This window comes from Cibotium barometz, chromosome 48 (genome assembly GCF_041138505.1).
Source record: "Cibotium barometz isolate CiBa-2024 chromosome 48, ASM4113850v1, whole genome shotgun sequence".
NCBI classification, from domain to species: Eukaryota; Viridiplantae; Streptophyta; class Polypodiopsida; order Cyatheales; family Cibotiaceae; genus Cibotium; species Cibotium barometz.
The window spans coordinates 8,749,985-8,777,508 of record NC_141093.1 but is presented as its reverse complement, the minus strand read 5'-3'; the positions used below and the strand labels follow the sequence as shown (position 1 = coordinate 8,777,508).

General features: G+C 40.4%; 1 protein-coding gene across 1 annotated transcript in view; it reads left to right on the top strand.

The window, feature by feature from the left end:
- Positions 1–17,386: 17,386 nt before the first annotated feature.
- Positions 17,387–27,524, top strand: part of LOC147610784 (uncharacterized) — a 41,047-nt gene continuing 30,909 nt past the window's right edge. The window contains exons 1-4 of the mRNA XM_086785263.1: positions 17,387–18,185; positions 18,359–18,453; positions 18,566–18,633; positions 18,739–18,782. Coding sequence (XP_086641389.1) covers positions 17,857–18,185; positions 18,359–18,453; positions 18,566–18,633; positions 18,739–18,782 — 536 coding nt within the window. The 5' untranslated portion in view covers positions 17,387–17,856. The remainder of the gene's footprint in view (positions 18,186–18,358; positions 18,454–18,565; positions 18,634–18,738; positions 18,783–27,524) is intronic.

Here is a 27,524-nt window from a genome sequence, read left to right as displayed (position 1 = left end):
CTGATGTTGGGATGTGGATTCTTCAGCTTGAATTAGCAAATTATCAAGTTCTATCTATGAATAAAAATTAAACATGAACATAGCAAATTATCAGCTATAATGATCATAGTAGCTGTGAAGGATAAAACATAAAAGAGTACTACATCAATGTTAACCCAATTCTAGGGTTAACAAGATCTACCACCATTATCTTATATCAAGGAGTCGCGATAGATACACCAAAGGGTCATACATTCAAGATATGAAGCAATAGTGTCCAAAGCTACAACTTGGATGAGCACTCGTAATGGTGGAGTATTTATAGCAATTCCCACTTTAAGAGCATGTGGTAACAAGTTAGGATAAAGTCCTAAGTGATGTAATTCATGGATATATTATGAGAGTAGTCATTGTAATAGCATTATGCCTCTTAGAAGCCTAAAGTGCCCGATGCGGCCCACAGTTTAAGTGAGTGTGAGCACTTATGGCCATGTATATAAGTGATTATCTCTCATAATACAAGATACTCTCCCATTGTGCAATTGAGTCTTTCTCTTGCTAGTCTCTCTCCCTAATGCATGCTAGTGAGTGTGTGTGAGTGAAGTGATGTGAGAGGAGGGACGAGTACCCGTAGTGCAACGCGGCGGTGTGACAATGCTCGCGGTGGGAAGCATGGTGGAATTGCTTCTCAAGGAGTTGAAGAGCTTGGAGACCTCGAGGGTTACGAGCTCGGCCATTGGAAAGATCCTCACGACACTTGCAATTCACCAGGTTTTCATTATTGGATGTGTTTCAAGGGAGGTTAGAGTGACCCATAACATTTTTGGCGCTGATATCGGGGAGCTATCCCTTTGCTTTTTCCATCCTTTTTCCTATAATCTACGTATTACCCATTGCCCATTATCTTGATTAATGGTTTCCCATAAAAAAGATATGGATTTGATGGTGATTTGTGTGTGATTTGGTGTAGAATAGCTCTCTTTTGTTTTTGAAAAGAATGTTTTTTGCTTAATTTGTTGTTTTTATTTTTATTATTATGGTTTTTCATGTTCTTAGGGCTTGCACATAGTTGTATTAGGCTTAGTTTGCATCCATTTCATCAAACAATGCAATAGAATGCAATTTTTAGTGAATTTTAGCTCTCTTTAGTATCAAACATAGAACTAAAATCATTAATTTTAGCTTAATTATGTGTTTATTGTTAAAATTTTTCGCATTAGAGTGTTATCAAGCATTAGGAGTAGCTTAATATTTTAAAAAATTTCTTATAACCATCAAAAAACCCTTGAATTTGACTAATTTCTCTTAATGGACTAGTTTTTATCATTAAGGGTGATTAATCTTGTTCAAGAAGCAAAAATTTAGAAAATATATTAATTGGGGTCTAAATTGATCATATGAGTAGTCGAAATTAGTGTTTTTGAGTGTTTTGAGAGCATCTAGATGCATCAAAACACCTAATTATATCAATTTATTCATTAATTGGAGAAATTTGACACTCTGCTTAATTAAAGAGGAGATCACAACTAAGAGTCTAATTAATCTCCTATTTTAGATTAATTTACACATTTATTGATGCAAAAAGATTAGCATTCCCTTGCTCTATCTAATGATGTGCTTAATTGTGTGAATTAATTAGAGATTAGTGGTTAATTAATCTTTGATTAGTGTAAAAAAGAAAAAGATCAGTGAAAGGATGAATCTTGGATTAATTAGTCCTTGATTAGTGTAAAAAAGGAAAAGATTAGTGAAAGGATGAATCTTGGATTAATTTTTAATCACTTTTTTACATAACTCATTAAGGCTAATGAGCATTCAATGAGTAGATGCTCATGAGTTATCAAATTGTCCATTTTGGGGGGATATTTTTTGGATTTAAAATTAAGGAGATATAGACATTTTTTCAAAAAGGTAAGTGGGAATAAAAGAAGTCAACCTTTTTATGACACCCTTACACCCTTCATAATTTTTCCATAAAGTCCAGTTCACGGCATGAAACACTAAGGGTTCACGGTGTGAGACCCTTCGTTCATGCGGTAAAAATAATAATAATAATCAAATTTAACTTTTTCGTGAAGTGCAGTTCACAGCGTGAAACACTAAGGGCATGAGACGTAGCAAAAAAAAAAATCAAATTTAATTTTTCGTGAAGTCCGCGGAGTTCACGGCGTGAGACTCTTCGTTCACACGACCCCAAAAAATTTAATTTAATTTTTTCGTGAAGTCCGGTTCCCAGCGTGTAAAATGCTAAGGGTTCACAACGTGAGACCCTTCATTCACGCGGTTTTTCTTTAATAATTTTTTCGTGAAGTCCGGTTCACGGCGTGAAACATTAAGGGTTCATGACGTGAGACCCTTTGTTCACACGCAAAAAAAAAAAATCAAATTTAATTTTTTGGTGAAGTCTGGTTCACGGCGTGAAATGCTAAGGGTTCACGGTGTGAGACCCTTCGTTCACGCAGCCAAAAAAAAAATGACTCTTGAAAACACCCTTGTTTAGAGACCCGTAGCTCCTAAACCGTATATCGATGAAGGCGCTCTAGGACTCATCGAAAAGTTGACAGCGAGCTCTTAAACTTTGTACTTGGCCGTTTGAAGTTAAAATCGATCATTTTGGCCTCTGACCAGCAGCCTCAAAATTTGACCCGAAAATCGAGGCAAAAAACATCCAAAAACCATGAAAAATCATTTTAAAAAAAACAACACGAAAATAACGACGAACCATATTCAGGCTACTTTTTGAGGGTCTAAACAACAAAATCACGGACGACTCAAGGAAACAAAATTGTAGTACTCCAAAAATACTACAACTCTCACATACGGAGTTTTTCAAAATTCCTTTTGGAACACCCTTAAAATGTGTTGTGAAATAGGGAAAAAATTTAAAAGACAATGATGGAAAATAAGTTTTAGGACCTCCTCTTCCATCTGGGAAGTTACTAGCATACGCTTTTTTCAAAAAATTATCTCTAAGAGGTCGTTCATGTGTATAGCGCCTAAGCTAATTAGGGCGAACAGACACCTGTTTGACCCAACAAACAAAGAGAACGCCAGCCCTCTTAAGGCTGTAGCAGACTTTGAGAGAATATCAAAAGCCAAAAAAAAACTATGTTTGTTTATTAAGGAGCATTTAGGCAATCCGACATGGCAACAATAGAGGGATTGCCAGGGATCACACAAGGACTGAACCCACCAATGGTGGCTGACATCTGCGAGCCATTGAGATCTATGCCGCAAGTGCACCTCCCAATGCCATTGGGAGGTGCATTTGCCAGGGATCACACAAGGACTGAACCCAATGGCTGACATCTGCGAGCCATTGGTATTCAAAAATTATGGGCAAATACAACGGAACAACAGACCATATTCAATTCATTCAAATGTTTGAATAGAGATGTGAAGCCTTTGGAAATCTCAACTTTCCCACCAAGGAACATGCGTTGAACCTATGCTTAGAAAGGAAAAGCTAGTCGATGGTTCACCACATTGATGCTGGCGATCAAAACCAACTTCAAAACCTTAAAAACAACCTTTATCCATGGCTTTTCCAAACAGGGTGATCAGTGGAATGCAGCAAAAGAACTCTATTCAATTGAGCATCAACCAAATGAATCCATTAGAGATTTTATCCTACGGATAAAACTCTTGGACTCACGATGTGAGTCATGGGAAAAATTAAACGATATTCAATTGAAGAGATGTTTCATGATGGGCTTAAAGAATAACATCTTACACAACTTGATCATTGTATCCAATCCGAAAATATTCAATCAATGTTGTAAAGAAGCAGTACGTTTAGATGACAACATGTTTGAAGATGACCATGCTACGAGATGTTCCTCATCTAAACCAAGTGAAACTATGGCTAAAGAACGATCAGTCTTGGAATTTTCATTCCCTGAATTCTATGCAACCTTGCTTAAAAGCTTTCAATCGACATCTCTAAGAGAAGATAAGCTCCTTCAAAACCAAACATCCTTAATGCCTTTACAAGTGAGGAACGAAATGCCTTGTGTTGAGTGCAATCACTACGACCATCCCAATCCCCATTGTGCATATAAGGCACCTATTTTTCTATACTACATATATTGTAAAACCTTTAACCATGATACTAAAAAGTGTCCCACTTCATCCACAATTGACTCAAAACCTCCATCTCCCGTGCACCAAATAAAAACAGTCCAAAGGATAGAAGTTGCTCAAGAAGCAGTTAATCATCGAACACTTCAGTGTTTCTATTGTCGTGGACCTCACAAGGTGGCAGACTTCACAGTTTGGAATACTTCCATGCCCATAGTCACTGACACTTTGTGACCCATGTGTGAATAATGTGGCATGATCACATGTCCCAAGACGGGGGTTGCTTCAATGCAACTTGTCTCATAAAATACAACTCTTAATATCTTAAGTTTATAAAACGGGCAATTGTCCATGGTACCCTTGAATGTGCTTACACGCTTATAAGCCAAGGCACGAGAGACGATAAAAAAGAACACAAAAGATAATACCTCAACATGGGTTGAAGAACATGCTTTAAAGCACAACCCAAAACCAAAAACAAAACCTTCTAAACCCAAGAAAGATAAGGAACAATAAACTATCGAAACCAAGGTTGAATTAAAGGACATGAAAAAGGATCCCGTGGAGGTCATAAACCCAGAAGGAGACATAAACCCAAAATAGCCAAAAGCTATACATGATGTAGAAGCATCCACCTCAAATGCCACCACACAAACCACAAAACCCATATGTGCAACACAGGGTACAAAAGCCCAAAAGAAAGTTCGAACTCGTCGCATGGGCAAACATAAAGAAGACCTGACAATTCAAAGAAAGTCAGAAGAGGAAACAAGTTCTAGTACGTCACTTAGTGAGGATGAAACAAGTTTTGATTCGTCACTCATTGCACTTAATAGACCAATCAAGAAACTAGAACCCACTCAACCACCCCAAATTGATAATAATGATCACATGACATGCGAAATGCAAAAAGCAAGCTCAGAAGAGCATGCTTTGCTTGGTTGAATGTCTTACAGGATCATCGGTAGTGATTGAGCCTCATAATGCCAATCCTAAAAAAGCAACCAAAATACAAAGTCCAAAGGAGTACCGCTTTCCCTTTCAAGAGGAAGACATAATCTCTACAGAAGAGTCATTTGAGACAGATTGCACGAATTATACGCTTGAGAAAGCACGTGAGGAATTCGATAATTTACTTACAAGATTAAAGCAGTCTCTCAAAACCTCATTTGGAGGAATGCTCTTATCTCATGGTAAAGCCATCTTTATGGCGATTCCTGCTTCAAGAGCATGTGGTGGTAACAAGTTAGAATGAAGTCCTATAAGGGATGTATTTCATGGATATATTATGAGAGTAGTCATTGTAATAGCATTAGGCCTCTTATGAGCCTAAAGTGCCCGACTGGCCACACTTTAAGTGAGTGTAAATACTTATGGCCATGTATATAAGTGAATATCTCTCATAATACAAGATACTCTCCCATTGTGCAATTGAGTCTTGCTCTTGCTAATCTCTCTCCCTAATGCATGTTAGTGAGTGTGTGTGAGTGAAGTGAGGTGAGAGAAGGGACGAGTACCCGTGGTGCAACGTGGCGGTGTGACAATGCTCGCAGGAGGCGCGATGGAATTGCTTCTTAAGGAGTTGTAGAGCTTGGAGGCCTCGAGAGTTACGAGCTCGGCCATTTGGAAAGATCCTCACAATAGTTGTAGTTCACCAGGTAATCTCTTATTGGATGTATTTCAAGGGGGGTTAGGGTGACCCATAACAATCAATTTACCTTCAACTCAACCACCTTATTCTCCAATTGAGCACAAAATGGAGTGGCATACTCAATGGCCTCATCTTGCAAGCCAAGATCCCTCACCATCTCCTTTTGAGCCTCTATTATTGCATCAAGTTTTTGTATGGCGTCCTTAAAAGGCACCACCCCACTTTTGTGTTTCTCTAGCTCTTCCCTATCCTTTGCAAGTCTTTCAAGTGTTTTGCTGACCCCATGAAGCATGCATGCCTGTTTGTCCCTAATGGTCTTTGCCTCATCTAAGGCATCTTTAACCATGATTACTATGTCTTTCCTCTCTTGTTATGTTACAAGTGTTGTTTGGAGCATGTGAGTAACTACATTGACATTTTCACTTGAAGCTGCCCCCTGTTGTTAGCATACTAAATGTGTGTATAGATATTGAGCCTAAACCTTGATCAAAGCTAGATCTCTTACCTCCGCCGCTGAAGCTAGGTTGGTGATTCTCTTGAAAGCTAAATTCTTCATTTAAATGCTTTGACACACAGATGAATCATCTAGGTGGTGGTGGTTGTGTGAAGGTGAGCTGTGCCAAGCATTGAGGTGCATCGTCGAGGGATGGCATGGGGCATTTACTACTCTCCACTTATCCTTCTTCGTATTCAACTTCTTTTGTTGAATCACATTGTTAATGACCCTCAACAAATTCAACCCATTTCACCTTGTGTTTTTCTTTCTTTGAAGGGATTTGGGCTACTTTACACATTTCCCAAGCAAATCCCTAAGCAAAATGCACTGAGACTTCATTATTTAAGGGGGCTGCTTGATAGACTTTGTGGTAAAGAAGAACGCATTCCTTATACAGATCAACTCTTAATGACCTCAAGCGAACTTCCTCATTATTATGGCACTTCTGAGACCACACTAAAATCCATTGGGTATCATTGAAATCTTCATCAATCAGCAACCTGGGGTCTTTACCTTTAAGACTAAGCCCGTATTCTTCATGAAACTCCTCTTTTGTCATGTAAAAATGAGCATGTCGAGGAAAGTTGACTTTAGGAGCTTTCCAATGCACTGCATTTTCATATAATCATTAGTAAGTATTATATTCTAGGCATAAAATCAGAATAAACATCTACAAGTTGAGGAAACTTTGTAAGGCCTCAGGAAATGAATCTATAGAAATCACAAAATATGCTATATATTCATTACAAAGATATAATGGTCAAGATATTGGGACACTATGCAGAGTACATCTTTTAGGTGCTAAAAGAAAATCTTTTTTCATTGGAAGACCACACACACAATACATATTTTAGGTGCTAAAGGCAAATCCTTTCTTCTATGCACTCAAATATCATGTGCAACGTAAAGCTTGAATAGTTACATTTAGCCTACCTTTGAGACTATGCAGGGAAGGTTGCTTCTTGACTTTATAAGTCCTTATTGTTGTTGTTCCTGAAACAAAAAAATACAAACAAAAATTTAGTTAGAGAGAAAGAGAGCATATTAGAGTGCAGCAGACATGCATAATATGAGAGAGAGAGAGAGAACCCTACACACACACCCACACATTTAAACACCACTAACACATGTGCCTTAGGGAGATGTTCAAACCCTACATAAACAGAGTAGAGACTAATCCACACAAAGAGAACTAAACAGATCTGTACCTACAGGTCACAACAAGGACACATACATGTAAAGCCTTTTAAGTGCACGGGGCGCACGCAAAATTGAACATAGGTAGGGAAAGAGTTCTTGAAAACGTGAGAGAGAGAGAGAGAGAGAGAGAGAGAGAGAGAGAGAGAGAGAGAGAGAGAGAGAGTTTTGAACTTGGAGAGCTTCCTCCCACCATTCCTACAAGACACAGAAAAAGAGAGGGAGAGAGAGAGAAGAGAGTGTCGCAAAGATGGGGGGAGAGGAATGGAGGGAGGGAAGGAGGGATTAATATTCCAAAAATGTTCACAGAGGGAGGAAAGAATTTTTTTAAAATGTGCATAGTGGAAGGAAACATGCAAAGCTGTCAAGAATCATTTATTATTTTCTTTTTAGTCTTTTCTATTATTTTTGTTAAAATTAAATCACAACAACAACCCCACACTTTTTAGCAACCACATAACCACTTTTTCACCGCTTTAAAACCACCCACTTTTTCTATTATTTTTGTTAAAACTAAATCACAACAACAACCCCACACTTTTCAGCAACCACATAACCACTTTTTCACCGCTTTAAAACCACTTTCAACCACATAACCACTTTTTCACCAGGCTAATTTCTCTAACAAAGGATTCTGCTTTTGATAGCTCTTGTTGGTGGGTAGTTAAAATTATAATAAGGGGTAGTGTTTTTAGACAACACAAGACCCCTCCCCACCAATGCCTACACTGGGGTTCCTACTTAACTCAGTTGCCCCCATGGCTTCTCCACATAATGGGGTCCTTATATATGTGCATCATATAACAATGGTAAGTACATGATCAGAGGTGAACATTGAGTGTATACTAACAAACAAGCCTATTAAGTAACAAATAGAAATTAGAGAATAGCGCTCAAAGTCTCATTCATAGAGTTTTGGTTCCCTCGACCTGAAGATAGTGGGGACATTTAAGTTGACCAATGCATAATCAACTAGTAAAATAGAGATAAACTATTTTCTAGAAAGAAACCCTCTATTGCTACTAACAATAATTAAGGGATAATCAATTCAAGAGATTATGTTCTTGTAGATATGTTTGGTTGTTTATTAACTACCCTTGGAGCCTTTGCCTTGCTTCATCAATTTGCCATGATTATGTAGGGTGACTGTGTTCCTTGCATGGCTAGGTTGGGTTTTTTGGCACGAATTGGTAGTGCAAGTTATTGTCCCACTTCTATGGTCTAACCACTCTTTATTGTAAGAAATTGCAACACTACACAAATCATTATCTATGCTCACTACTAGAGGTTCTCTTTTGGGCACATACATAACGGGGCTGCCATAGCATACTTTTTGCCAAGCTCAACATGAAGCTCAAGAAATATCAACTAATGGAATTTTTTTTACAGCATGCAATATACCCAGCACTTCTTACATCATAATTGGGTAGTATATCATAGCCAACAAAAGCCCATGAGATTAACATGCATAATTAGGATTAAACTCACCAGGCTATGCAAGTACAAACTAATGGAAAAATTGGAAGTGCCATTGTGTCTCTCAAGATGGGTGCACTTACTAGTGTGTGTCACTCCATTTTACACACATCCTTGCTTTCCCATTCTTCTTTGGCACAATGAGAATAGGGGATATCCAATTAATGTGTTTAATTGGATAAATAAACTCACATATTTTGGAGCTTCTAACTCTCCTTGCATATTTGAGTTTCATTTGGGTACCATGAGGATACCATTTTGGTGGCACTTCCTTTGTGTCTATGTACTTTTATGCAAATCAGTTATTATATTTGCTAAAGGTCTAGCACTCAAGTCTCTTGATGCAAGGTCAAATTCTTAGCTTTGAATCCTCTTTAGGGATAGGAGTAGCAAGAACCACTTTTCTTGCCTCTACGTGCCCATGATTGGACGTGCTAGGGTTATGTTCAAGAAATTTAGCAACTCATTCATAGATAATCCCTTGGTCTCTAATGGTGTAAGCCTTGAAGTGCTCACGCGGGCAACACGCACGGTGAGCACTTGTCTCATCCTGCTCATTAAATAGCTCAGCCTTTGCTTGATTCTCTTGTTTGAGTAGCTCTTTGTTGTAACTTGTTTGTGCCATCTCTAAGAGTTTATGCTTGTGCTATGTTAAGGATCTCTCATGTAGGCTATTTTTGTAACTTTTTCCTCGATTCGCAAACATTTTGTGAGTGTCAAGGGTACCTAAATACTTTAACAAATTGGTCTTTGAAAAAGGCTTGCATGTTGGATCTTTCCACCCTCTTTATGTGCATGGACTTTTTAAGGCTTGCTATGCAATGTCCTTGGTTCCCTTGCATACATCACACAAAGGCAGATTCCCATGCATACATCACAAAAGGCAATACTTGTTACTGCGGGGTTGGACTTAATTTTCCAAAATGCTAGGCCACTACTCATAATTAATTCTTTGAGAGGTTGTATCAAATTTGCTATCACATGTGGCACCAAAATGTGTGTCTTAGCTTATCCTTTGGCTGGTTTGAAATCCACATTGGTTTAAGCCAAGAGGAAAAGGAATAAAATCCTAAAATCCAACATGCAAGCCTTTTTCAAAGACCAAACGCTGGTTTAAAGGAGAATAGTGTTAAAATCCTAAAAAGTACCTTGATTGTTTTGAGACTTTATCTCCATCTAAGCCATCAGCTTCATCAATTAAAATGCTAAATTAGAGTTTCTAACTTCAATGTTGGACTTTTCTTCTATGAGCCCTATTCATTTAATTAATGAAAGAGGTTCCCCCTCTCAAGAGGGTTGGAAGCTCAAAGGTAAGTTTGGCAATCTTAAAATAGGGTCTTGAAATGTCAAGGGTATCAAGACCTAGGAGAAGGCTAAGAGGTTTGGAGTCTTGTCATTAAAAGGAAGCAGGTAGATGTGTGGGCTATGCATGAACATCATGTATCTTCAAGGCTTAGTAGGAAGGTTAGCTTTGAGAGACTCAACTGCTTGTATGTTGATAAGTTGAGTGGTGAGTCAAGGGTATTGCTAGATAGGAGATTGGAACCAACTGTGGCTATATCTCTTCATTCAAGAAGGATTCTAGGGATTAATTGTAACCTAGCAACAGGACAAGCGGTGCATATAATCTCTGTCTATGGTTTTAATGACTATATAGGCATATCTTGACTAATGAAATATCTTCTTGATATGGAATTCTCATCATACTTTTGTAAGTTTGGGGATTTCAATATGATGTGTGAGAGAAGAGGTAGGCAATGTCATTGCAAGTTTTGAGAAAAGGTATTGGTCTACTTTTTGTGATTAATGGCAGCTTAAGGATGCTTTACCTTTAGGGCCTTAGGCATCTGAGGTGGGGCATAATTATGCCAGTCTTCAATATGCTTACACGTCTTCTAGATTAGACAAGTGCTACTATGGGGCTGTTTGGGTTCCACGTGCCCTTAGATGTTTAGTTTAGTAGTATGAATAGGTGTTATCTGATCATTTTCCACTTTGTGTGGATTTTTAGCAGTTAAGCACTCATAATGTTCTACCCATAGGAAGGAAAAGGAACTTCAATGGCACAAGGAACCCATGGGGGATATTTGTGAAAAGAGTTGAGGAAACTATTTGATCTTCTGGAAAAAGGTTAGCACATGAAAGGTCAGCCTCTTTAGCAGAATGTGAAAAGGAACTTTTAATTTTGAATGAAAAGAAAATGGTGGGAACTACTTCTAAGAGGGAGCATGCTAGATGGTTGGAGATAAGGAGAACTATTGCACATTAATAAAGCTACGCTTATGGCCACAAAACATTTTCTAAAAATTAATGATTGTGATTGGAAATTCTTTTTTAATGCAGTTAAGAAAACAAAAAAATGAAAAGGAACTTTTAATTTTGAATGAAAAGAAAATGGTGGGAACTACTTCTAAGAGGGAGCATGCTAGATGGTTGGAGATAGGGAGGAGGAAATGGAACTATTGCACATTAATAAAGCTACGCTTATGGCCACAAAACATTTTCTAAAAATTAATGATTGTGATTGGAAATTCTTTTTTAATGCAGTTAAGAAAACAAATTGATTTATGAAATGGAAGATGAGAAGGGCATCTTCATTTTAGATTCTAATCACATGGCTCAATTCATGATAGGTGTTTTGGGTAAAATCGTAAGCTCTGAAGAGGTACACTCTGAATAGGTACATGAGGCTCAAAATAAATTATTGGGATTGATTAAAAGATTTATTGAAGCTGAGACATCTGATTGGCTTGGCATAAGAATTTCTACCTATGAATGTAGAGAAGCTTTGAACTCATTGGCAAAGGACAAATCTCCTGGTTGTTGGGATGGCATCATTATGGAATTTATGCAATTCTTTTGGTCCCAATTAGCTTTTGTTGTACTTATATGGCTAATAAGCTTTTTTGGGACGGGGAAGTTGAAGGGGGAATTGAGACGGAGTTAGTTAAACTTATCCCTAAATTGCATATTTGTACTTAGCCCAAACACTAGATACCTATAACTATGCTGACTATGGTTTATAAGGTGGTTGCCAAAGTTATTACTAATAGAATCACTCCTGTTCTTAATAAGATTATTTCACCTCATCAACTTGGGTTCATTAAAGGGAGATCTATATTTGATTAGGAGCCATTGATTATGCTAATATTTTTTGCTCTGAAATGCATTATGCTTCAACTAGACATGGACAAAGCCTATGATAGGGTTAACTGTGATTTTATTTCTTAAACTATGCAGGCCATGGAGTTTGGACCTTGCATCTTCAAATTGTTTTAAGTCTTTGTTTAGAGGCTAAATCCATGTTGCTATTCAACACCAAAATTGTGGGTGGCTTAGCTCTAAAGAGATAAGTGAGGCAAGGATGCCCCCTTGCCCCTCTACTTTTTGCTATCATCACTCATCCATTTATCCTAGCCTTGGAGGAGACATGGCTTCCCAAATCGTGGAAGGCAAATGTGTATTTTTAATGGAGGGTGTTATGGGGAGCTGTCTTTAAGGCACTTGATGATTGAATGCCCAGTCAGCCAAGGTATTTTAATAGGTTTTCAAAGACTGCGAAAACAGATCTATACTTGGAGAGTTTTGGAAAATCGTCTCATATTTGGGGTGTGGAATGCCCCCTTGCAAGAACATGAATTAACTAATAATTTTCTCAGGTTCTTTGTTTTGTGGAGGATTTGATCAGGGAGAAATGATCTAATTTTTCAGGGAAAATGTTATAGTAATGGGTTAGATGTTGTTAAAGCAAATGCATTAACTTCCCTTATCTTGTTCATAAATACTAGAAAGCTAGATTCTTACTCTTGGAAAATTGTGTGGAATAGATGTTCTCATATTCTACAAAACTCTAATATAGTTTTGTCAAAAGAGGAGGCATGGGAGATGACTCACTTAGCTCTTGGAGCTAATGAAATTTTGTGATTTTTGTGCAGAGGATGGCAACTCAATGTAAGCTGATAAGGAGTGTAGTCAACGTTATCACTTCAGAATCCAGGGAGTGGCTTGATGTAGTAAGGATGGTTTGTATTGCATATAGTTTAGTGACGATTTTGACCAGGTTGGCATTGGGCTCTCATGATTGAGCTCTCTTTTTCGTAACTGTTTTCTTTTACATATCCTCTTTTTTTTTTTTTTTAATTATCTTTCATGAAAAAATCCTCAAAAGTAAGGTTTATTTCTCCAAATTTCCAATTGTGGACTACATGAAAGAGAAATCAATATATTTTATGAAATTATTTTTAGAGTGGACACAATATTTTATGACATTTGGGCGTACCTGTTGGAGTGGGAATCACTAACAAGTAGGCAATTGATTGGGTGTTTGATAAAGTGAGGAGTAAATTTAACAAGTGGAATTTTGTGTATCTTCATCGCGGCAAGCAAAAATTAAAGTCATCAACTCCATTTTGAGTGCTTATTTTATGTTTGATTTACCAATACTTTTAATATGAAGAAATGTCATTGAAATGAATTTTGGAAACCTATTATACGATTTTTATGGAAAAAGAACTTGCACCAAAAAAGAAAAGTGTTTGGCTTGGTGTAAATGGGAGATTATCTGCTCCCCAAAGAAATTAGGAGGTTTGGAGTTATAAATATGGAGAAGCAAGCTGTAGCTATGCATGCTCAGCTAGTGACCATCTTGTGCAAAGGGGAGCAAACTTGGGCTAAAACGTTCATCAAAGTTCTAAAAGATTCTATTGTTGGTTCTGAAGGGGCAAGTGGCTTGGTATGCAGTGGTAAGATAAAATCTCATCTTAGCTCAACATTTTATTCGTACATGGGGATAGTCTACTTCAATGGTCTATTTGGTGGGCTCCTTGGTCCCATTTTTCCTTAGCCCTAACAGACATTAAAATGGCTAGATACCTGCATTATAAAGGAATTGCTAAATTAGGGCATCTGTGGGATGGCCCCATATGTGGCTAGAGGAGTTTAAACCAATTAAGAGTAATGTTTAACTTAGAATCTTTAGTGTTACTTGAAGCTTTGTGGTAGGTGGTTCTATGTTTTGAGAGCTGATGGTCATTGTTGGGAGAACTCGATTTGGCCTTCAAAGCAAGAGCCGATGGTCATTGTTGGGAGAACTCGATTTGGCCTTCAAAGCAAGAGCTTTAAAAATACCTATTACCAAGCAGGTGTACATGTCACTGTGTGACAAAATGGACTGCTCAAATTTAAATAAACTTTGGGGGAAAATTTGGCAAGAAGCTAAATGGATGGGGATTTTTCAATGTTTATGGAAACAAGAGGGTCCAATTGATTTTTTTATTTTTAATGGAGGGTGTTATGGGGAGCAATTCCTTATGGTGACAAGTTGGCTGAAAGGATTATGGCTTCTCCTTTCTGCAAGAGATGTTTTGCTGCCACTAAGTCTTTAAGGCACTTGATGATTGAATGCCTAGTTAGCCAAGGTATTTTAATAGGTTTTCAAAGACTACAAAGACTACTAAAACAGGTCTATGCTTTGAGAGTTTTGGAAAATCGTCTCATATTTGGGGTGTGGAATGCCCCCCCCTGCAAGAACATGAATTCACCAATAATGTTCTCAAGGCTTTTGTTTTGTGGGGGGTTTGATCAGGGAGAAATGATCTAATTTTTCAGGGAAAATGTTATAGTAATGGGTAAGATGTTGTTAAAGCAAATGCATTAACTTCCCTTATTTTGTTCATAAATACCAAAAAGCTAGATTCTTACTCTTGGAAAATTGTGTGGAATAGATGTTCTCAGATTCTACAAAACTCTAATATAGTTTCGTCCAAAGAGGAGGCATGGGAGATGACTCACTTAGCTCTTGGAGCTAATGAAATTTTGTGATTTTTGTGCAGATGATGGCAACTCAATGTAAGCTGATAAGGAGTGTAGTCAACTTTATCACTTCAAAATCTAGGGAGTGGCTTTATGTAGTAAGGATGGTTTGTATTGAATATAGTTTAGTGATGATTTCGACCAGGTTGGCATTCGGCTCTCTTTTTTGTAACTGTATTCCTGTACATATCCTCTTTTTAAATTTTATTTTTATCTTTCATGAAAAAATCCTCAACAGTAAGGTTTATTTCTCCAAATTTCCAATTTATGGACTACATGAAAGAGAAATGTGTATATTTTATGAAATTATTTTTCATGTAGATTGGACACAATATTGTAGCCAGGCAGGCCTTGTCACTAAATGGCATGGGGTCGTCCAAGAGGGATATATTGGTAGGAGGCATTTTCATAGTAACATCCTTCAAACACTCAACCATTTCTAATAATTCAAATATAAGAAAAAGAATGAGCATATAGCCGAAGGCCTTTAAAATGAAGAAGATAATGTTGAAGTTCATGGTGGATCGAAGATAAGGATTAGCATAGTGGATTAAGCGTAAGCATGCACATCATTAAGTGATTAACAATAAACAAAGTAATTAGCAAATGACGAGCATAATGATATAAAATGCGAGACGTGTCTCCATTAGATCTTGCATCTTATATAGGCACAAATACAAGGTCGATTACATCATTGATGAGGTTGGGAATCCACCTCCAAAATCATCTCCACCTTCCCATCATTCTCTCCTTGATTCTTTCACTAAAGTAGGCTCAAATCACTCCTTGATTATCTCTCCATTGATTGCTCTTGGATTCTTACATTCTTTTACAATTGATTGGCATTTCTACGTGCTAGTATTTTACGGCTTTACCTGCCTAGACCTTTAGCACCCATTCCCATGCTATGCTTTGTATATTATCCCTCATCCCCATGTATTCATCAATTTTATCCAACAATCCCTCCCTTAAATTGATGACCCACAACCTGGCAAAAAGTCCATGGGAAGTTTCATGGCTTGCCCACTCTCAGCAGTAGTTATAACACCTACGACCCCAACCTGAAACTCACTCAAGTTGCATTGGCAGTAGACTCCTAAGATCTCACTCCAATTTTGGCCTATTGGTTTACAAAATGAGAGGATACAATTGGCATACATGATTTACATATGAGTTGAGATCCATATGAGCACTTAGAGGGCCCAATCAATGTCAACAAAATTGGCCTTATGAGAGGCCATAGCATGAGTAGGTTCTTCTTCATCTTCATCCTCCACCAGTTTTGCAGATAGCCTCTTCTTATGCAACAATCTCTCTTAGGCTTACCACAAAAGCTTGTTCCTTCAAATTTATCTATTTTGGTGGCAATTAGGGAAGGTCTTACCTCAGAGAGGTAGTGTCTAGTCCCTTTACAAGAAAATAAATGATTAATGCAAAGATTAATCCCAAATGGTTTAAGTAATGAGCCCTCCCAGAATGGTTTAAGTAATGAGCCCTCCCAGAATTAGATATGCATTACTTAATCCCAAATGGTTTAAGTAATGAGCCCTCCCAGAATTAGATATGCATGAGAATAGATGTGGAACAAGATCTGATTCCTAACTTCGACAGCTGATTCTGATAGTTGACTCCGAGAGCTAACTTCGATAGTTGATTTGTTGGAAATTGGGGGCCGCTTCTTGGGAGGTCACCCATCCTAGTAGTGTTCACGCCATTGCGCACTTAACCTCCACCACTCTAATCCCTTCTAAGCCACACAAAATGGTGGAGGAGGCCTAGTCTTCTATTACTTATAGATGATCCCATTGCTTGGGACTCTATGCATATGGGATGTAAGTGACCAAGCCATGACCTTCCAAAACCATCCCTTGATGGTTAGGATGTAGGGTACCCAAAGGCTCTGATGATACGGGCCCGGCTCACATGCTTCTAGCACTGTCAGTGATGTCATGGTTGGTACCCTTAGGCTTTACCCACACAACCTTTCTTTTGGCCCGTGATAACACCCGGCATGTCAATAGCTTGTCCATCCACTCATACACGCATTCAGCCTTCGTTCAGCCTTGGCAAGTCAACCAGCTCCGCAGAAGTTGTGGGTGCCCTAGTAAATGACTAGCATAATGATATAAAACGTGAGACATATTTCCATTGAATCTTATATAGGCACAAATACAAGGTTGATTACACCATTGATGAGTTTGGGAATCCACCTCCAAAATCATCTCCACCTTCCCATCATTCTCTCCTTGATTCTCTCACTAAAGTAGACTCGAATCACTCCTTGATTATCTCTCCATTGATTGCTCTTGGCTTCTTACATTCTTTTACTATTGATTGCCATTTCTACGTGCTAGTATTTTACGGCTCTACCCACCAAGACCTTAGCATCCATTCCCATGCTATGCTTCGTTATTATCCCTCATCCCCATGTATTCATCAATTTTATCCACCAGAGAAAGCCCTTCTCAAAGCTTAAGGGCTGATTTGATTGAGGAAGTACTACACTTCTCGAAAAAGGGGGAAAAAAAGTTTGTAGAATGGTGTCAAATCCATCGCCAAGAACGAGGGCCTTATTAGTGCACCACTTTGGAGTTTAATTGGCAATTTGGCAACCTTAATTGGCCGGCGATATGCCAAAAAAAAAACACGGATAGAAAGGCTATTTAAAAGGGTCAAAAAGCTCACACAAAAGAAGCGGTCAACCCTTTTGTGCTTGGGCTTGCCACGGCCTAACCGCCGCTTCCTTACCCATTATATCCCTTCCAGTCAATTCTTCCTACCCTTATATTCAATTTATTACCTCAGTTATTTTTCAAGCTTCCGCTCTTACGTGCTTTTCTGTATTATTTTTGCTGTTGGGCGACCTTGAAAATCTACCATTTCTGTGTGTTTTTTTTTGTTTTTGTGCAAGCTTTCTGGCTGTTGGGCGTCATCTCTGTGTTTTTTGCATTTGGGTTTCTGCTTTTAAGTTTGTTGGGTCTTGCTTTTTTGCTTTCTGAGCGGAGTGTTTTAGCAAGCTATATTGTCCAGCTTAGAAAAGATTCATACATACATCTCTTTACAATCAATGCGTTGCCTTTATATTTTACAGGATTGGGCTTGCAATAGTAAGCCCTTCAGACAGTCATTGTTTACATGCATTTAAGCCCCCAAAACCCTTTCTTTTATGACTTCTGTTCAGGAAAGAATGGAGACCCCCTCTTCTTTTGTGTCGAATTTGAAGGATGCGCTGAAGAGTCGTCAAATGGACGGTGTCGGACATGGAGGCGAGGAGCACCATGAAGGCGTTGTTGTGAAAGAACGCCACGAGGCAGGAGATCATGTGCATAATACACAACAATCGGCAGAAAGTACCCTGAAGGTTGAGATGGATGATGATCGGGCGGCCGTGTTGATCACAAACGACGATGGCATCCATGCACCGGGATTGAGAGCGCTAGTGGAAGCCCTTGTTAATATTGATTGCTGCCATGTCTATGTTTGCGCCCCAGATTGGTGAGGCCCTTGCTTCCTCTGCAATTTTACACATGTTTGATGTGCCTTTGATTGGTAGGACCTTCAGTTGCCTTTCAAATTCAAGTTTAGATGTGTTTGTGTGTGCGTGGTGCGCATTTTTGGCTTCATTCAACACAGGTTTTTGTTTAAGTAGTCACAATTTTGGTTTGCAGTGATAAGTCTGGTGTCAGTCATTCTGTAACAATACGAAAGACTCTGGAAGTAGCCTCTGTTGATATTAAAGGGGCTATTGCCTATGAAGTTTCAGGTTACTTTCTTGTATTCCCAATTTTTGGCCCTTGCTTTGAGCTCCTTTTGCCTTCTGTTTGTTAGTTGCAATGTTGGTAAATGGAATCACGTATGCACTTTTCGTGTTTCAGGAACACCTGCAGATTGCGTCTCACTTAGCTGTTCTGGTGCTCTGTTCTCGTTAAAGAAACCTTCTTTGGTATGGTCTATTTTTCTGTCACCTTGCAAAATGCTAGTAACCTGTTTTATGAATGGTTAGTTTATCACATAATTAACACTCGATGATTGGTTTGCCTGGTTATAGGTCCTTAGCGGAATCAACAAAGGCTCCAACTGCGGCTATCATATGTATGGTAACAGACTTGAGTTATGCTGAACATATTCTAGTTATGACCTGGTCTTAAGACTTGAAACGACAATAGAAGCTGGGGCAATAGTGTTGGATTTATGAGAATGAAAGGATGAAACAAGAAAACAGTGTTCACAAATCAGTGGGTTGATAAGATCTTTTTGTATGAATTATTCATTGGCAAGCATACAAGGCACGGAGAGAGAGACTTCAAGAAAAGTTTATTAACATCTTGTGAAAGACCGGCTGGGTCTCTGAGACAAAATGAATTGTACACACTGGTCCATAAATTCTTTTGATCTCATTGAAGTTGAAGGAAAGGTAGAAATAGAAAGTTACACCCAAGACACAAAACTCTGAGAATCAGGCATTGTGGTATACCATTTGCATAGTTATTGAAATACATCATATACAAATTGAGAGGTGGTAAAGGTCTATGTAATGTTAGACGCTCACTGCAGAAAATTATCGGTATGTGAACTGGATGGCACTTGCAACATCACTTGTTAGGGTGACGGACCTACTTCCGATGGCTTGTCGCACATTTTGGCTGAGCCTTGTAAACTTTTTACAGGTGTCGAATACCCATGTGAATGAGGGTAATTCACAAAAGTTGTTCAAATACACCATGAACAAACACTCGGTATTTTGCAACTTAGAGGTCAGGAATGGAAACACCACATTCTTCTCCTTGAAGCACTACCATTGTGCTAGGAGGGTTTCATTGTCGTTCCCTACTTTTCATTGCTGACTTACCACTAAAGGAAGGGGGTTCACCATATTGACACCAACAATGCTAACTAAGCTTGAAACAATGGATATTTCTCCATGCTTAGAGCATTTTTCTTCTCGTGTAGTTGAGTGTCCACTCATCCACTTGACCTCATTCACATTAGAAAGTGACCAGCTTGGTGACAAACGATAGTGAAAGACTTGTTTGTGGTATTGTCCTCTTCCTATGGGCAGAAGAGAGTGGTCAAGGAATTTGTGCATTGGCCTCTTACTATGCCAATTCTTAACATCTTGGATTTGTATAATCCATGATCCGAGTATGGGGTCCATGAAAAGATGCAGGGGGGAAGAGAGCTTGAGCTCTTGCAAGCGCACACACACACTCACAAAACCCTAATAGAGAACACACAAGGTGAGAGGCTGAAATCTTCTTCTTCTCTACTCAACACTCAACACACCATATACAAGATAAGAGTACACACCATATGAAAGGTACTCAACCAAATACATACACGGGTTCTCTATAATGTGAACCCGACTAAATGAGCTGGCGTTATAACTATGCCAGTCTCTAGAATGGCTGTCATACAGCCTGTCATCCCACTGGCCGCATATCACCCAAGATCTCACCAACCATGCCAGTGGTGTAAGTGTGGGGCCTATCCCCCAGGCGGGTCATCAGTGGCCACCGCCACACTAGACGAGCTCGATATCTCAACACTCCCCCTCGAGCTCAACTCCATCTCATGTACACCAAGTGAAGCCCTGAATCTGCGGAGCTTCTCTGTACCCAATGCTTTGGTAAAGATGTCAGCTACCTGATCCTCTGTGCTGACATAAACAAGGTCAAGGTCTCCTGCCAAGACCTTCTCTCTGACGAAGTGGTAGTGGACCTCTATGTGCTTCGTACGAGCATGAAAGACTGGGTTCCTGGCCAACTGTATACTGCTAATGTTGTCACAGAAAATGACAACTTGTCTATCCACTGATAGACCCAAATCTGCAAGTAGCTTTCTCAACCAAGCTACCTCACATGCTGCCATAGCAGCTCCTCTGTACTCGGCCTCTGTACTCGATAGAGCAACCGTAGGCTGCTTCTTGCTGCTCCAAGTCACAGCAGCACTCCCCAAAGAAAACATGAATCCACTAGTAGATCTTCTATCTGAGATACTACCAGCCCAATCAGCATCTGTGTACCCATGTACACATATCTCTGTCCCAGTCTCATAGAATAGTCCACAATGCAAAGTAGACTTCACATACCGCAGTATGCGTCTCACTGCATCCAAATGCGGTTTCCGTGGAACCTGCATAAACTTACTCACCAACCCAACAACATAGCTCAAATCTGGTCTGGTGATCGTCATGTAGATCAAACTTCCTACTATGCGTTTGTACATAGTAGGATCCTCCAAGATCTCTCCTGAATCTGCACTCAACTTGCCATTTTGATCCAATGGCACAGAAATAGGCTTACAGCTTGTCATACCATACTTGGACAACATGTCCAAGCCATACTGTCTCTGCAGTAATCCAATACCATGTGGTGACCTAATCACCTCAATGCCCAAGAAATATCTGAGCTCCCCCAGATCCTTCATCTTAAACTTCTGTCTTAGCAAGATCTTTACATCAAAGATCTCTGCATCATGGTCCCCCGTAATGATCAAGTCATCTACATAGATGACAACAAGCACAACTCCTCTATCACCATGTCTCACATACAATGAGAAATCTGCATTGGCTACATGAAAGCCAATAGTGACAAGATATTCAGAAATCTTGTCAGACCATGCTCTTGGTGCTTGCTTTAAGCCATACAAGGCTTTCTTCAACCTGCAAACATGCTCGGGGTGACCCTCATCCTCATACCCAGGTGGCTGCAACATATACACCTCTTCTTGCAAATCCCCATGCAAGAATGCATTCTTTACATCCATCTGATGTAAAGACCATTGCTTTGACGCAGCCACTGCTATCACAACTCTCATCGTTGCCATCTTGGCAACTGGGCTGAAAGTTTCCTCATAATCAATCCCATATGTCTGCGCATATCCTTTGGCTACCAATCTAGCCTTGTACCTGTTTATGCTTCCATCACTGTTATGTTTAACTTTGTACACCCACTTGCATCCAATGGCTTTCTTGCCTTCAGGCAATTGCACTAAATCCCAAGTTTCATTTCCATATAGTGCATCCATCTCCTCATCCATAGCTTTCTCCCAATACACATTTCCAACAGCCTCATCAATACATGTGGGCTCAACAACCTGCACAACCTTTGCCATATATGCATAGTGATGTGCCACATAACCATCATATGTAAATCTATGCACAGGGTTCTTCACTCTCCCAGATCTTCGCAGCTTTTCATTCATGGCTTCCATAGCCTTCTTTACCCCAGGTGTTCTCATAGCTGGGATCCCAAGCTCCTCATCAAGGCTCATATCTGAGCCACTAGACTCTCCATCAACATGAGAATGCCTTGCAGAAATGTCAGGCATACCAAGGGGCTCAACCACTTTCTCTTTTCCTTTACGTGATGTACTAATCACATTTGCAGGACTGGTATTATGACGCAACCTGCCACTCCATGGTCTATCAACAGACCCACTAGATGAGGACTCTCCTGGTCCACTCAAAGACTGTGATTGCTGACCTGCATTCTGTGCAACCACACTTCCACTCATATCTGCCCCAACAGCTTCTTTTTCAGCAGCATACCAGCTGCTCATCTCATCAAAGACAACATCCCTGCTTACCCTCAACTCACGTGTAGTAGGGTTATAACACCTGTATCCCTTTTGCTCAAGGGAATATCCAATAAACACACATTTTTCAGCTTTCGGATCCAGCTTAGTTCTCAGCTTATCTGGCACATGCACATATGCAATGCATCCAAAGACTTTCAGATGAGATAAATCTGGTTTTCTGCCAGTAAACCTCTCCTCTGGAGTTACATCATGTATGGCTGCAGTTGGAGTCCTGTTCATGATGTATACTGCTGTAGAAACAGCCTCAGCCCAATAGCAATGCGGCATATTCTTCTCTTCCATCAATGCTCGCGCAATCTCAGCAATCTGTTTTTCCGCTCAGCAACTCCATTTTGCTGCGGAGTGTATCTGCATGTATACTGTCTCCGAATACCATTCTTCTTCAAATATTCAGAGAACTCATTGGAGAAGTACTCTCCCCCTCCATCTGACCTTAGGCACTTTACATATTTCCCTGTTTGCTTTTCAACCAAAACTCTGAAATTCTGAAAGTGAGTGAACACCTCACTCTTCTCCTTCATGAAATATACCCACACTTTCCTTGTGTGGTCATCAATGAAGGTCACATAATACCTGCAGCCTCCCATAGATATGGTCTTCGTAGGACCCCATACATCTGAATGCACAACATCTAGTGCATTTCTGCTCACATATCTGTTACGTGGAAACACATGCTTTGTTTGCTTCCCAAATTGGCATGCTTCACAGATTTTATGCATACCTTCCACTTTAAATTTTGGCAGCCCTGTCACAATTCCTTTTGTCTGCATAGACTTCAATCTCTGCACATTCACATGTCCAATTCTTTTATGCCATATGTCTGTGTCTGCAACAATTCCTGAACCATTTGTAAACATCGCAGCACTCATTTCAGGCATGTCTACATTCAACGTAAACATTCTGCCCACTCTGTTGCCTTTTGCAACCAACCTGCACTTGTCTTTGAAATCTTCAACATAACATCCATCAGGGTTAAACCGAACCTGCAAACCCTGCTCAATCATCTGGTCAACTGAAACCAGATTCTTTGTTATGTTCGGTACATGAAGTACATCTGCAAGGTACTTCACTTTGCCATCCTGCATAGACAATGGCACATCTCCAATGTGGGCAATTGGATGAGCAGTGTCATCCCCTGTTTCCACAAAACCTGGTCTTTCCGGGTTTTTCATCTCCTTGAACCATTCCCCATGACTCGTCATGTGGTTCGAAGCGCCTGAATCCACATACCATACATTATCTTTTTGTGCTGCATCAACATTTTCAGACATGGCATTCACAACATGCTGCATAACAAACAACCTTTCATTATCCTCATTAATTCTGCTTGAGGATGCATAGTTGTTTTGCTGCACTTTCCCATTTTGCATGTCAGCCTGCTTCTTATAACATTCTGACTGCACATGTCCAGGCTTGCCACAATAATAGCATTCACGTGCATCATTATATTGTCTTTGCCAATTTCCACGGCCTCTTTGACTCCCCCTGCCTCTGAATTTGCCTGGGACTGTTGTTGCTGCTGCTGCTGCTGGCCATAATTCTGATTACTTGTTCGGCCACCTCCTTGACCGCGTCCACGGCCTCCTCTACCTCGTCCTCTTCCTGAACTCGTGTAGAAGGCCTGTTGCTTTGAACTGTTTTTGCTTTGTGAAGACTGTTGGTCTTCACCCAAGCTCTTCTCTTCGATAATCAGCATAGACACCAAATCTGTAAAGTTGGGAATGTTTTCCCGAGTCTGAATGGACGTCTTGAACGCCTTGTATTGTGGCCCGAGACCACGTAGACAGACTTCCACCTTGTCATCATCATCTACTGACACACCAATAGATGCAAGGGATTCCACAATACCCTTTATCTTCAGCGCATAGTCATTCACAGACATGCTCTTTTTTTCCACAGTATGAAGTTCATTCTTCAACCTAATCTTACGAGCCTTGGTATTTGTTTCATAAAGCTTTACCAAGGTGTCCCACGCCTCCTTGGGGGACTTGGCATCCTGAATGTGCCCAATCATGGTGTCCTGTATACTAATGGAAAGCCAATACATTACTTTCCTGGCTCCCTGGTTCCAGTCTTTAAACTCTTTCACATCTGCAGCAGTCGGATTTATATCCGGTATCTCCGGTGCCTCTTCATGCTCACCTTCTATGTAGTCCCAATAACCTTTTCCCATCAAGAAATTCGTCAACCTGAACCTCCAAGCATGGAAGTTATTCTTATCCAGCTTCTCAGCCACAATCTGAGTTATCCCATCATTTGACATCTTGCCAAACACACAACTTTACCAGAAACTGCACTCTGGTTTTTCTGCACAAATGCTGTATTTTCTGCACAGCGGTACCGCAGTACTCTCAAATGTCACAACCAGTGACTTCAATGCACATACATACACCCAATGGCAACTGTAGACCTCTTTGCAGCACCCACAGTGTCTGCACAGTCAATCTGTCTTCCTGCAGTTCTTAAAACAGAGTTCTGCAGAGAATCGATGACTTATCCGCAGTGCTCGAAATCGCCTGCTTTCTGAAAAACGGAGGTCCAGACGCGCCCGAAACGCGTTTTCGGCCCGAAAATTTCAGTCCGAAGGACAGCCCGAAGGCTATCCTCATGGCTTGTGACATAGAAACGACCTTGTACCATGCTATTTGTATAATCCATCGACTAAGGACCTTCAGCAGGGAGCTTCATAAAAAACGTTGGATGATGACATGTCGGTTTTGATGGCAAAAGCAAGAACTTTGATGTAGAGATGAAAAGCTGATGCTAGCTGCCTATGCTGTGCAAAAGTGCAATCATGGGGCTCTTGCGGATGCGCAAGATGGAAAGCTGATGCTAGCTGCCTTCTAACTAAATGCTATGCAAAATTGCTATCATGATGCTCCCGTAGCAAGAGAAGTCGCCTTTCCTATGCCCACACTAGAGTCCCATATGGCTCATTATGCGACATACATGTGTTAAATTGGACATGCCTAGATCAGGCTCCATCTTGAAGTCGTGTTTATGCAAGTGTTTGCCAAGGATTTTTTGACGTCAGATATGATTGTTCAAGTGGCCGGTTGTTATTACTAGATAGTGAAGGATTTTGGAGTTATTGAGTTACCTCCTTTACCCAATCTGGGTGCAACTTGGATATTTTCTTGGATGGTGGGGAAGTGGTAGATTCATGAGGGTAACATGTTTGTCAACTACGCGCTTATGTCTGACATCATTAATTCTCCTTCTGAGCCTTCCTCTGTCAATAGGCTCTCTTAGATGAGGCATGGTGCCGTGCCATTAAGGCAGAGCTAGACTCATTAAGCGGAATGGGACTTGGACTTTGGTGCCTCGACTGCCAAAGCAGAAGAGTATTGGTTTGCGTGGATGTTCAAGTCAAAGTACAAAGCCAACAGTAGCTAGGATGTACACATTGAGCAGGACTTATTTAATACACATGGCGGCCAAAAGCTGGGCATTGAACAATATTTGAGCCTCCTTCAAGTAGGCGCCCCCTTTTGGACCTAAAAAGCACACGTGGGAGCTAAAATTGACGGAAGAGCTCTAATCTTGAGTAAGACTCCAATTTTATGTGAGGCGCCTGCTTTTCCTGATGCATGGGAGCTGGTCGACTGCTTCTACAGGCTGTTTACAGCCTTCTACCGCGACAAAAACCTAACATGGGAAGTGCTGGGCGACCCCTTCTGCATGTTCTCCACTGCTGGCCGGCTGGTTTACAGGTTGAACAGAGGTTGGACATACGATAAAAATAGAGAGGAAGAGCTGGTCGCGGGCATCTTGACAGTTTTCCTTTTGACCGGGGGCTTGCTGGCTTGTGTACTGCTGTTGGTCAATTTCTTTTGTTGGCTTGTGTATTGTTAGCCTATCTTCTGGCCCCTAGTGTGGTGTACTGTGCAGATTTGGCCTCTTGTTTTATCTGGTATGCTTATGTGTATTTTCAGATGTCATGATTGATAAGATTTTCCGTGTACAGTGTCCTTCCGTTTACATTGGTATTAGAGCCTGGCTTTCTACATAGTCGTTACTAATATGATGCTGGATATGGCTAATATGATGCTGGATATGGTTGTCAGGAGTCATTATCCGTGAGAGAAGGTTGGGATTCTGAGGTAGCCCTCGTCTCATTGTCGTGCCTTGAAAGAGGTTACTTTTGGTTTAAGCGGCAATGAGCGTGTGGAAAGACTTCGTGGCCCTCCTGTCTGTGTAGGGGCACTGTTGCACCCTTGGAGTCTATTTGGTAAAATATTTGGGGAACTCGTAGAGAGCGATTCTGGGACACGGAAAATTCTTTTCTTTTTGAAAAGCTAGAAGATACATTATGGCCAGCCAATTAGAACATTCTGTGGAGGATTTTATCACCCATACTCACCGCATGCAGGAAGAAGATAGAGGCAAGGATCATGTTGGGGCTTTGGCGGATAACGATTCACTGTTGCCTGCCAAGGCTGAGGATCGGCAAGATATTGATGCCTTGATGAATGAGCTTGAAGAGCTCCATGCTTTGCAAAGAGATCCTGATGTACAGAGGGTCATTGAATCAAAGTCTCATGTCAAGGCTGATGTGGTCACTTTTGATGCAATTGCCCAACAGATGGGAATCGACAAACCTCGAGAGTTGGCTGTTGCTTATTTAAAAAGCCGTGGCAATGTTGTTTCCGATGATGAGGGCAAGTGGGGTCTTCACACGGCAGCCTCGCAAGCTATCCTGTGAAGGGAACTCTGATGATGTGAGAGGGCATGCAGCTGCACCAGTGATGTGAGAGGACATGCAAATCGCACCAGTGATGTGAGAGGGCATGTAGCCCGAGCAAGTGATGTAAGTGGGCATGCAGCCCGAGCAAATGTTTTGAGGGGGCTTGCAGCCCATGCAACAGATATGAGAGGGCATGCAGTCCGACGAAATGATGTACATCGACATGCAGCTCGTAGGGATGATGAGGGGTTTTCAGTCCATTTGAGAGATGCAGAAGATCTTCATGCATTGTCGGTCGGTGGTGTCTCCACCTTCTAGGTATGTTCCTGCTCCTAAAGTTCCATCCAGAGTGGAAGGTGTTACACGGGAAATCAGCCCTAGATCTGGGCACCGTCGCCATCGTAGACATACGAGGAGGATGACATATTAGAGCGTCAAGATGGTCGTCATAGCAAGAAGGCCAAAGAGTTCAAGTCAGGGGACAAGGACATCAAATTCGAGAGCTATAATGGAAAGTTGGATACTACCAAGGCACTTGCTTTCATAAG